The 12,932-nt window shown below is 47.8% G+C and overlaps 1 protein-coding gene across 13 annotated transcripts in view; it reads left to right on the forward strand.

Annotated features, from left to right (window-relative positions):
- LOC117148881 (amyloid-beta-like protein) overlaps positions 1-12,932 on the forward strand; it is a 39,007-nt gene that overhangs the window by 20,940 nt on the left and 5,135 nt on the right. For 6 of the 13 annotated variants that reach the window (XM_033316569.1, XM_033316573.1, XM_033316572.1 and 3 more), the window contains exons 3-6: positions 3,059-3,229; positions 11,644-11,782; positions 11,913-12,134; positions 12,229-12,878. In XM_033316569.1, coding sequence (XP_033172460.1) covers positions 3,059-3,229; positions 11,644-11,782; positions 11,913-12,134; positions 12,229-12,878 — 1,182 coding nt within the window. The remainder of the gene's footprint in view (positions 1-3,058; positions 3,230-11,643; positions 11,783-11,912; positions 12,135-12,228; positions 12,879-12,932) is intronic. The other 7 variants (XM_033316575.1, XM_033316578.1, XM_033316580.1 and 4 more) reach the window with 3 other exon arrangements.

Raw genomic sequence — 12,932 nt, forward strand, 5'->3', positions numbered from 1 at the left:
GTGCTGGAAGTTAACTTGTTAATTTATCATATATTGTAACTATATTGTAACCTAGTACCGTTTCAGTACAATCAACTGTGTGCAATCGAAGATCTTCCGATCCTGTATTGAAACGGTGCTTGCTGCTATTTCCGGTCCCTTATTTCCTGCGGTAAACTCCAATTACTTTGCAAGTTTTTGAGCCCGAGGCTCGATAAAGGGGTGAACCGTTTGACTTCGCGCCAAGCAATCATGGCTCTTCACTATTTTCCACATTTACCGACTCCATCTCCTGCTCTTTGCCCGATTAGGCGTGATTTTCAGCTCCCTATGGCCGGAAAAGAAACAAGCAAAACCCATCGCATATATTCCCATTCCTACCCACTCGTTTTGGGGAGGGGGGACGAACGCGCACACACACTCATGCGTGCATTTGATTACAATTTGTCGCCCTTTCAGCTTATTCAGAAAACAGGACAGATCTGAAGGGGGCTTCCACCCTGATTGCCTTTCACCAGATTGCCATTCGCGAGTGGAGGAAGTGAAACGACGGCAGCAGACGGAAGCTGCGACGGATTTGGTCCGTGGGCGCAGCGTTTTGTCTGTTGCACTTGGTCGCAGGATGGCCCTTTTAGCACCTCCCAATTAAAATCCGGCCGCTGCTGCAATTTCCCTTTCTCGCCAGTCACTTTCGCAGCCTCTGATTTCCCACAACTCCGGATTACTTTCTTCCCCCAGTATGACCAGTGGGCAACCGCATGCTCCGTCGATATTGTCTATGTCGTTCAGAAGGCGCACTTTGGACACTATTAGGAGCATTCTCGATTCATATAGATGCGATTGGAATTTGCGTGTCGAAATCAATATTCGAGTAGAATAGATTTCAGGGTCACGCTGCAAAAACGGCACGTTGTGAAGCCTCAATCTATCCAGGGTTATACATATTTGGCTTTTAAAGCAAATTATGTAAGTTAAGATAAGATGTGTATCGGCTCCTGTACCAGCTCCCCCACTTTCAGATATATCATACCCCTACTCAGCTCCTACTTGATATAAACGTGCATTTAAAGCCAGTAATTCCGGTCCTTGACCCAGGAATACGTGGTTCAGCTCCGATTTGAGGATAGAGGCAAGAGGATATTCCGCATAATTGGCACAGGACATGCGCTACTTTTATGGATATTTTCCCACCGGGGGGTTCCGTTTTAGCCCGAAAACTCTATCGGTGCTACAAATGTGTCTCTATGCTTGCACACTGCGTTGCCATGGCTAGCGACATTATTAGTGCGCCCCTCCCCTGACCCGAGGAAAACCCCACACCCCCTGCCCGGCTCTGCCATTGTTGGTGTTAGTGCAAGCACAACACCACAGCAGGGCAGCAACAACAAGTGCAGCTCCGAGTTGGGCACAAGCCAAACATAATCTGCATAAACAAACACACTCACACTCTTCGAGGGGCATTGGACAACCGAAATCTGTGCGTGCGTGTGTGTGTATGGGTGTATGGCTGAATTATTAGATTGCCTGGAAAACTAGATGGCCCACCTCCGACCTCTGGCTCCGGCTTTCCCGGCGTGTTCCGCTTCCTCCTCCAGCTACATTCTTTCACTTCCAAAACGGGCAAACAAAAGCTGATCCCAAGCTCCGTTGGCGCCTTCTTGCCAACTTAATTACTTTTGAAATAGTTGAGCGCACGCAAACACAGCACATCTCATCACTTTGCTCGACCGTCAAGCGAAGGACAAGGAAAATTCAGCTAGCGAAGGTGAGCAGCGAGTGGGAGAGTATTGCATATTTCAGTTGCCCTAGCAACCGGAAGTAGGATTTCCTTTTCTCGATACAAGCCCAAAGGCAGACTGTTTTATTAATGAAGTTTTCAAGGCTCTGTTTTTTACCCCGCTCCATGGGATGGCACATTTGAGGGGCTTCAGATCAATATTTATTTGCAAAACAGCTTATTTTCTAGCAATCGAATTGTCCGATTGATGAATTGCTTTTGGTTTATAACTACCATGAGACCCAATAACTTTCGGCAATTTAGATTATAAATTTACTGGACTCCGGGCATCTCTGGCATTTGGCAAAAAGTAGGCTGCCGGCTGTGTGGAAAAGCGGACAGATAAGTTTTCTCCAGTTTGAATGTGAACGCGAAAAAAACTTAAAATAAAGCGCCGATTTTAGCTATCTCAAAGGAAAAGCCCAGGTCTGAGAAACGTTCATTGTTGTCTGTTCATAATTAGAGAGTGAAAATCTCTCTCGTTGAGTGCAATCGGCGTCGGCATTGTCTGCAAACTCGCTGCAGGACACCATTTATTCTGCTTCCTATCGTCGGGAATTGTCTCTAGGATTGTCCTTTTGAAAATAGATACAAAATTAAATTCTTTGATATCCCCAAAAACGGAGACGGAACCAGAAAACGAAGCTGTATCTACCACAAGAGAACTTTCGGGCTCCTTTTCGGCAAAGTCTTTTTGACTGAAGAGTATCTTCCCGTTTTCGCGGCATAGCTAGTTTTTGCGTTGTGATTGTCGTTCCTCGCAAATTGGCCACAATGGCGCTAATCAATCAATGTATCAATCAATGGCGTTATGCATAGTTTTCCGAGGGCATTCATCATCGCTCTTTCGGACTGTTTTTTGGCGCTTAACTGGCCACGAATCCGCCCCCACTACGCCCTCTAATGAAGGCCACTAATTGTCTTTGGCTGCCGGGCTTCTAGGATCACCAGTATCAGTGACTTCTGATTCACCAAACGATGTGGCATTATTTTGTATCGCTTTGTCACGAACGGGGCGCTGGGAAATATGGGTTGTGCCTGTACAATGTGGCGCATGATTAATGTGCCTGGGCCGGTCTTTGTCTGTTGTTTGCTGTCGTTGGCTTTTTCCAGCATCATAATCGTACTTATGTAAAAACGAGAAAAGCTTCAAGTTGAAGACACACTTGCACCAAAACACATCAGTGTGTACACGCTAATCACACATTACGCATACGCACTGCTGGCATTTCCAAATAGAAAGTTTCGAAATATCTCGTTAAACCTTTATTTGATCCCCTCCTCCCAATATTTTATTTTCAGGCCGCCTCGCCGCGATGGGAGCCCCAGATTGCTGTTCTCTGTGAGGCCGGACAAATCTACCAGCCGCAGTATCTTTCCGAGGAGGGACGCTGGGTGACGGACCTTAGCAAGAAGACAACCGGTCCCACATGTTTGCGTGATAAAATGGATTTGCTTGATTACTGCAAGAAGGTAAGTTTGTGCCCCTTTATCGGGTTGGCTGCAGCAAAAGCCAAAGAGAAGCCGCATGAAAATTACTATTTCCATTGCACTTCGCATATGGAAAACCTCTCAGTTGCTGCTTGCCTCGTGCGGATTGCGCATACGCCATGTGGTCAAGTATGGGTGCGACGGCAATATGTAATTTAATGGCCTGGCTAACGCTACAGAAACTCCAGGATGGAGCAGGGGAAATGCTGGGTGGCTTAAAAAGCACAGGGAATGAAAACCAATAAATCAAAAGCAGCCACCAATCGTGGAAAAGGGAGGGAGGGGAGCGAGTACTGAGTGCTCCTACTATGTGGCATCAACAATTTAATTTGCGCTGCGTTGAAAGCGTTTACATTGACACAACATTAAACGACACTTAATTAATTTTCCATTAATTTTCGTTTTTGCATTTTGCGGGACTTCTTCTTCCCGTTTTCCGTTTCCCATCTCCCATTTCCCAAGTCGTGTGTGTGTGTATCCTGCATCGAAGCCGTGGCCTCCGCGTCATCGCTGTCATAAATTGGCATTCCGCAGTCAACATTTTGTCCTCCGTTCCATTTCCTGAACTTTTTAATTAAATTTTTCTTTGCGCAGACGATGGCTAATGTAAGCTCAGACTCCACCCACCTCCCACTCTCTTGAACTCATGCTCCCTCGGGATATTGTTGTTACACCATCATCAGCTTCGTCAAATGCTCCATAATAATTGATAAATATGGAATATGATAGTTGAGTAAATGTGTATCGGGCAAATGAAATCACAGCAAAGCCACCAGCGCTCCATATGTCCGTCCTTGTGGGTACGGATTACATGCCCATGGCTATTTTGTTGGGCTGCGTCCAGAACAAGATGCCACATGTGTTCTGGTGGAGCTCTCAGTCGCAGATCAATGCTGGGCTTCGTCGGACGAGAACACGTGTTCGGGATGTGGTTTAAGGGCAGGTCGGGTGAGGTCAGGCCAGGTCTGGTCAGGACCCAGTCCCCAGGGCGTCATTCATTCATCCATTCCCACTCATCGCCGGCGTCATTACGATCATCTGTATGCAAATAATGAGCGCGGCATGCTGTCAAAACTGTCGCATTTGATTCTGACATGCAAATTTCTCCCCCACTCCGTGCAGGCGCCAGGATTCCGATTTGAGTCCTCGGCTGTCGCCTGCAGTTGCTGTGTTGCTCAGTTGCCACAACGTAAATCGAAATAACACGCATACCCGTGTATAATGCATGTAAATGACAAATATTGTATTGGTTTTTCATTTGGAGCTCGTTCCATTCCAATGCATTCGGTTTTTCTTTGGCTGGCTTTTGTTGTCCTTGGTCGCGTTGATATTTTATGTAATTCTCGACGGCGCATTTATTCAATGTTGCCGCTATCTGTTATCCGTGCTGCCGCTCCCATATTTTATAATTGTGATAATTTATTTATCATGCTTAATTTACGTCGGTGGCAATGTTTTGCCATGTTTCTGCCCCCGTTCACGCCGCAGGCTTCTCTGGGTATAAAATCGAATAAAATCGCAATTAAGCTGGAGAGCCCGCAGCCATTGAAACGAATGTGTGTATACCTGGAAGGCCGCTTGATGGCTTTAATATGGGCTCAGGTTCTAATGTCCAGTGTGTGCTTTTTAATAACTATTTTCTCTGGTTTCGCCGATTGAAGAAGGTTAACTTAGGTCTTGATGTCGAACCCCTTTGCATGGGAACTCGGGGACTGGGGACCGCAAGTCGAGTGCGTAGTGCTGCAAAATGGGGAGCACGAGCTCAGAGTGGCGAGTGGCCAAAAACCCACCTTGTACTTCAGCTGCACACAATCCGCCCCTGTCCTGCTTTTCGCCACTGCCGATGGCATGAAAGGCCTTCAAACCTGCAGACCTTCAGAGCCAGCCACTAGTGGGAAAGGACCCTCGCTGGCCGCAGCCAGGGAGTGGAATCACGGGGCGGAGCCCGTACTCCCCATTAGTGTCCCCACTGCCCTCCAGTGGGGGGGTTGGCTCCGGAAGTTGCACCTTAAATATTTTCGGCTCGGCCATTTTGGCTGTTTGCAGGTGGTTTTTGCACTCGCTTGATTCCGCTGCTCTCGCTTCGCAAATAAATCACGCCAGCACTTTTTCAATCGGCCCTGTAATTTGGTTTCACCTTGCCGCTGCCACGAAGAAATTAATTAAAAGCTTTTTGTTGTCCTTTTGTCCTTTTGTCCGGCTGCCCAACTGCCCAACTGCCCTGGCCAGCGTGTTTGTATTTACTCATATAATTTTGTACCAATTTTGTGGCGCGATGGTTCCTTGTTTTGGTTTCGTTTCAATTAGCCGCGCCTCCTCCGCTTTTCTCGCTCTGCAGTTTAAACAGAAATTAATTCAAGCTGTGTTTGCTTGCGGTGTCATGCTTAAAAATGTTGACCCATTCACCACTAAGCCCGGAGTCGTTTCCAAAAAGAAAATAATCCGATACCCGCCGTGTTTGCCCGGGCTAATGAGTTAAATTACATCCGCTTCCAGTTGGCATCGTGGCAAAACCAGTGGCAGAAGTCGTCAAAGCCCTGGGGTAATAATGATAAGTGCGACTTTTTGGCGAGTGGCTAAAAGTTGCGACTTGCAAACATAAATCGCAACTAAATTCAATTAACTACTTGTGTCTGCTTTCGGGGGAACAGTAAGCTCATCTGCTAGAGGTCTCATAAAGTGACTAGACCACGGAACAGAACGTTAATTAGAAAGGCTTGTAATTGAATAGCGAAATTTCTCTCTGTACCAATTGTGAGTGGAAGTGCTATTGTGTGGGCAAAGAGTTCCTAGCTCGCTGCCCAAGAAAGCGTTCCTATGCCCGTTGCTCGTATTAATTTCGCCTGTTCATCCTTCGCTGATCGTCCAATTAAGGGAAGTGTTAAGCGCCTCTCTCTGCACTTCTCACGTTGCCCTCCTAAGTTTCAACTCAGCCGATTGCAGGCCAACTTAGACTTGCGCCAACCATGCGCTGTCAGTTTCTCAGTTGCTTTCAACTTGAGAGGGACTCATCGGGCAGAAGGACGTTCACCTGGCTACATATTCGAATATTGAATTGAACTCTGACCTGAATGACCATCATTGCCAACAAAAAGTTAGGATGACTTCAGTAACTTCACGCTTCGTTAAGAACTGCTGTCCATTAAACTACTTTTGGATTTACATCAACTAATTTATAATTGATACGGATAAGAAACGAAATGTCTGTCATCTGTGCTCAGTTTAAGCCCAGTTGTTTCAAGTGTCGTAGGTTGGATGTTTAAATATACACCGCATCGAGTCAATTACACAGCGGCTGTTGTTTGTGCACCATGGCGCCGACTGAAATAGTTTGCGCATCAAGTGAGCTTCAGAAGTACCCCATGTAATTACCAACCCATCTTCATCCGTATCCGCACCCTCACCTGCCTCCTCATCTGTGCTCTAATCCCGCGATAATACCGCTGACAGGTGAACAGATGAACAACTGAACAGCTGAACAGGTTGGCCACTCACCGTTAAAGGACACGAACCGAACTATATTTACGAGACGCCTTATAATGGCCGCATTGAAACCCACTGAGCTGGCAAAAAGTAGTTTAGTCGCTAAATAGTTTACCCCGCATCAGTCCCCCTCACCAACATCATCAGTCATATGGCTAAATATAGTTGGCCCGGCCCACTCGGCCCACTCGGCCCACTCGGCCCAACGGCCCACACAGCCGCACATCCTGCCACTAAAAAAGACAACAAATGGGACCGGTTTGCAGCTAGGCTGCTCGCTTAAGTGCCTGCAAATTGCACTGGCAAGAGCGGGCTGGGACCTGGAGAGGTCGAATGGATGGTGCGAGTCCCTAATTCAATTGTTTGTAATGTTCCTGGACATTTAGAGTTAAATGCTTGCTTACACATAATGCCCATTAAAGGTGATGTATGTGCGCCCAGTCTGGGAGTTCTGAGCCCCAGGCCAGTGGATTCGGGGAGGTGGGCATGGGCAATTTTGGGAGATGGGCGTACGGTTGGTTGGTATGCGAAGCTTGCCGGATTATGGTGCTGCGCAAGTGGCCGTTCCATTTTGTGGCCCACCCGAAATGGGCATGTATAACAGCAGAGCAGAGCTTGTACAGCTGAAACCAAGTCTCCATCAGCATAGGATCAGCATCTGCTCTATTCGAAATGGGGCTTCTGCATTAATGCTTTTGATTAGGAAGCTTCATACCATTGTACAATATATAAAGTTTTGCCAACTGTTCTGTGTATTACAATACTTTAAGTACTGTCTTCACTATTTAGATTATCATCAACCCTGCTGAGCTGCTCCAGCAACAGCTTAGTTTGTCTTAGGTATCCTGCAGCCTTGGGAACACAACCAATAATAATTGTGCTTCTGTAGCCAAGGGCATCTGAAATGAAGCATATTGTGCCATTCGAGAAGTTCGAAATCAAATGAGCAGCGCACATAAAGCTAACTGAATTCGATTGGCGAATCGAGAAATCAAGCCACGAGACGTTGTCAAAGAGCATACGTAAGGACAAGGCCTCACCGTTCAGTGGGTATCTGCTAGGACCAGCGGAGGCATAGTGGCCACAGTGGAACAGAGACGGATCAGAGATCCCTGGCAGGCCGGCGCGGGAGAACCAAGAACCTAGCACCATGCATACGTATGTGCATCTATATACCATAAGTTCTGAATCCGGTTTGCTCCTGGCAAAACGACTCAATGGACCCGGCGACACAAAAGCTTGAGCAAAGGCCTGCGAAAACGAAAAAGCCGCAAAAATAGTCCGGGGAACAATAACACAGCTCTTGGCCTCTTTGGCCCTGATGCCACCGTTGGTGTTTGTGTTTCAGTCCTCTGCCGTTCAACGGGGCGTATGGGAAATTATTTTCACAATTTCAATGTCAACATGATAGGCGAAGGCCGAGTGTCGGAGCACAGTCACTAAAAGGCTGCGTTCTTAGGTTAACCAAAAAATACGGTCAAATGAGGGTAGAAAAATAAGCAAAAAATACGTGAGGCTAAATAAGAAGAAAAAATTGCGTATACGCCGCGTGGCCATGCTTCAGATGACTTTTGCGCAGCGGGAAAAGAAAGGAACTGGAGGCGTGTCCAACTTAAATAAAAACAATGCGAATGAAGCAGGGAAACGAGAATGCAAATAGAAAGTTGCCACAAAATGATTTGCCACGACACGTACAGAGCCACGGAGGGATTTCCCGAACCCGACGCAGTAGAACCGGGTCGGCCGGGGGTACATGAAGCACCACGTCAGTCCAACATTAAAAAATCATTTTCAATAAAGTTCTCCAGCCTGCCAGGTGTGCCGGTTCACCCAACCTGCTTCCTGCTGGAGACTCAACTGCTTGCACCTAGTGCATTCGAGACGGCAGTCTGTCTGACCATCAGCTACCGGATGGAATTGTTTAATATCAAACGCTTATTTTCCACTCCAGCTTCGTCCTCTTATCTGGATTTGTTTGGCTCGCGTATTTTCTTAACCTTGATTGGTTGTAGGCCCCAACTTGTCCCGGAAGGAAAAACAACAACGGTCATGATAGAATTAAAAAACAACACAGAAACTCAACAAATGATCGTGCGAATATTGTAACAATAATATGTGTGGCACACAGTGCATGCCACTTTACGTGCTGTGCAAATTGGATTTGCGATAAATAAACCAAATGTCTGCGGGCCACGAAACTTTCGCAGCAAAGCAAGCCAATAAACCAATGGTGGGAAATCCAATTCGCACAGCAAATTGGATAACAATATATACTCGAAAGGGTTGCGCAGCATATCCAATCGTTTTAACAATTAAAAGAGCGAGCAACTTTTTCAGTGACCGTTGCAGTCCATAATTTGTTCAATAATCCATGCAATTACGTCGCAATTAAAAGGGTTTTTCAGCAGTTTTGGCAAGCCGCTTTTGCAGTTGGTAATACAGTTACATTTTTTAAGTAAGCGCATTCCAAATGCTGGAGTTTTCAGAAGTAAAAAAGTTATTAAATATGGTAGACGCGACAAATTGCTGGTGAAATTCGATCGGCTTTGCCATAACATATATACGCATGTCTTGACTAAACGAATTCAATAGCCTGTTTCTACCACTTGCTTAGAGCAAAAAGAACTTATGGAAATGTAGCCAACGATGTATAAACGAATCTGAAGGACATCGATGGCGATGACAATATAACCATTTATGTCCGCGCATCCAGGCCCGTCTAGTTGCCTTGCTCAAGGATACTCGCGAAGCGTGGGGAGGGCAGCCATGTCGTCGTGTCCGGTAATTCCATAATAATGCCGTGCGTGTATGTGTGTGTGCGGAACTAAACAATGGCAAAATGTCAAGTTTAATTGTTTGTCTGTCATTAGCGAACATTCACCCACATGGACGCATTCACACACCCACTGGGGCGGTGCAGCGATGCATGGATTTTTCGCTCTCTGTTTTTTCATACAATTAGGTTAGCTGTGTGTGGCTTTGGGGATGGGGAGCTGACTGGGCGGCTTGGGGCTTGCCGAAACAAAAGAATCAAATGCTGTTACAATAACTTGCGCCGCGCTTATTTGCGGCAAACTCTCTCAAGCGAGCCACTTAAACAGCCTCACGCTCGGCTGAATATGTTTTGATTAAGCCAAGTATAACGAACACATTTCAGGCAGGACGACGAGCGGAATGAGTCCTGCGAAAGTGAGTCTCACTTTCCCCAGCCAACTGCCTTCTGGGTGGGTGGGTCGCTGGGTGCCTATAGGTGTGGGCGGGTGGACGAGCGGGTGTGTGTATCCATCGGCCTAGGGCTCGTTTATGTACTCCATCGAACGGTCTGGTCAGGCATTGGGCCATGAGAGTGACATGCTGTCGTGGGAGGTCTCCAATCCCATAGCCACACCCGCCTCCGATGATGTGCGTGCCCCCACTTTCTAGTGCGGGAGGGTCCTTGGAGTTGCCTTGGCTTCAGTCGTGTCGCTGGCACGCACGCAACCTCCGAAACGAAATGAAAACACAACTGGGCGCACAGTGAATCCACACGGGGACTCTTGTGGTGGCCTTATGTCTCATACTTGGGGAGTTCCGATCTTCTGCCGTGGACTGCCAGCACTTCAATCGATATCATCAGCGGCATCCTTTACAGAAGCCATTCTGTCGGCTGTTTCATGAGAAACTTTTTTCTTAAGCGAACGCAAACTTTCCTAATTTCCAATAATTTGAATAATCCTTAAATTCCCTATTTCCTACTCAAAATCTTTTCAATTTAACTACCGTGTAATTACGGATTGGATATCGGTGGCAGACGGAGTGACCAGCACATCACAAGGCCTGGTGCCCAAGAAACGCAAGCCCAGGAGTCCGGCAGTCGAGAATCACGAGGGACTGGGGCCTTGGGCTTACGGTTTTCATTTTGGCTTGACATGCATCAGCATCATTATTTTGTGCTTTTAATGTTTTATTTAGCCCGGTTGCCGACAGCCATCGCAGTGCGGGCAAAGAGAGTGGTGGCGCAGATGGGTGCGGGTGTTTCAGGGGTCTGTGTGTGGATATGGGAATGGGTATGGGTATGGAGAATGGGGTCTGGTAATACCTGTATGTGGGTGGGCGCTGTCTGACCGCCTGCGAGCGTTGCCTACGTGCCGTTTGCACTGAACTCTCGCCACTCTCTTCTCCTTAGCTCCCTCTCTCTCATGCCTCGTTTTCCAACAGTTCCAAGAGTCCGCCGCTTTCCCTCCCACAGGAAGGGAGCCATTTGCAACGGAGCACTCAAACAGCAGTTAAAAAGGCCTCATTTTCACGAGCTGTTGTGTGCGTGTGTCTGTGTGTGTGCAGGACGAATGTGGCGGGAACGATGAAGGAGGGAGTGGGGATCCTGACAGAGTGTGTGCCACTCGGCACATAATTGTTTGAAACAAATGTAGTGCACACACTCACAGCGGCAGCAGCAGCACACACTCATGTGCTCCGGTGCTCCTGCTCGTGCTCGTGCACCCACACAGACAAATCTGGGATATTTTATTAGGCCATTCAGTTAGTCAGTCATTTAGTCAGTCAATCAAGCTGGGCAGGCAATTAAACTTTCACTGCCGCCGTCGGAAGCCAAAGGTAACAAGAACAGCCAGCCAGGGCGGCTGCCAAGCGGGGGAAATAAACACATCAAATGGCAAACAGCATGGCAAACAAGCGCTGGGTTCAAGAAGGTATCGGTTCGCAGGATACTCGATGAAGGGAGGACGTAGGACTGAGAATGGCACGAACGGGGGGAAATCGTTTCATATAGATGAATTCATCAGAAAAATTGAAACTTGAAATAATAAATTGAACCGCTCGTGGAATTTAAAATCTCTGCCACCAACTGGTGAAGGGAACCGAAATGAATTGGTTTCTTAAGCTATCTGTTTTACACCTATTCGCTTTATTTTCAGGCCTATCCCAACCGAGACATAACCAACATTGTGGAGTCGTCCCACTACCAGAAGATCGGTGGCTGGTGTCGCCAGGGGGCATTAAATGCGGCTAAGTGCAAGGGATCCCACCGATGGATCAAGCCATTCCGCTGTCTCGGTAAGTATACCAAAAAAGGTTATTGACCCAATTGAAAAGTACCACCCAGATCTGAACTGATCCACTTTCCTCTGCCTCGCCTCTCCCATCCTCCATGCATCACCTACCACTCGATGACGTTTGGCCTTAGAAGGACCATTCCAATCTGATGCCCTGCTAGTTCCCGAGGGCTGTCTGTTCGACCACATCCACAACGCCTCTCGATGCTGGCCATTTGTGAGGTGGAACCAAACCGGAGCAGCAGCTTGCCAGGAGCGCGGAATGCAGATGCGCAGCTTCGCCATGCTTCTGCCCTGCGGGATCTCGGTCTTCTCCGGAGTGGAGTTCGTCTGCTGTCCCAAGCACTTCAAGAGTGAGTACAGACTACATAAACTTATTTTAAAATGAGGATGGGAGTTTCATTGAATTCGAACTAATCGCTACCTTTACTCATCACCACCTCTTAGCCGATGAAATTCATGTAAAGAAGACCGACTTGCCGGTGATGCCGGCAGCACAGATCAATAGCGCCAATGACGAGCTGGTGATGAATGACGAAGACGACAGCAACGACTCGAACTACTCGAAGGATGCCAATGAAGACGATCTGGACGATGAGGATGATTTGATCGGTGATGATGAGGAGGACGATATGGTGGCGGATGAGGCAGCTACCGCAGGCGGAAGCCCCAACACCGGATCTTCAGGTGACTCGAATAGCGGATCTTTGGATGACATAAATGCTGAGTACGATAGCGGAGAGGAGGGTGACAACTACGAGGAGGACGGTGCTGGTTCCGAGAGCGAGGCTGAGGTTGAGGCCTCCTGGGATCAGAGCGGAGGGGCCAAGGTTGTGTCCCTAAAAAACGATGCCTCATCCCCGTCCAGCGCTCCGGTTGCTCCCGCCCCCGAGAAGGCACCTGTGAAGTCCGAATCGGTCACGAGCACTCCTCAGCTGTCTGCCTCTGCCGCTGCTTTTGTAGCTGCCAATTCTGGAAACTCGGGAGCCGGAGCCGGAATCGGAGCACCACCATCCACTGCACAACCCACTTCGGACCCCTACTTCACCCACTTTGACCCGCACTACGAGCACCAGAGCTACAAAGTAAGTCAGAAAGTAAGTGTTTACGTTGAGGGCGCAGGTTTATTTATCGATGCAACACAAAACGTA

This window comes from Drosophila mauritiana, chromosome X (genome assembly GCF_004382145.1).
Source record: "Drosophila mauritiana strain mau12 chromosome X, ASM438214v1, whole genome shotgun sequence".
Classification (NCBI taxonomy): Eukaryota; Metazoa; Arthropoda; class Insecta; order Diptera; family Drosophilidae; genus Drosophila; species Drosophila mauritiana.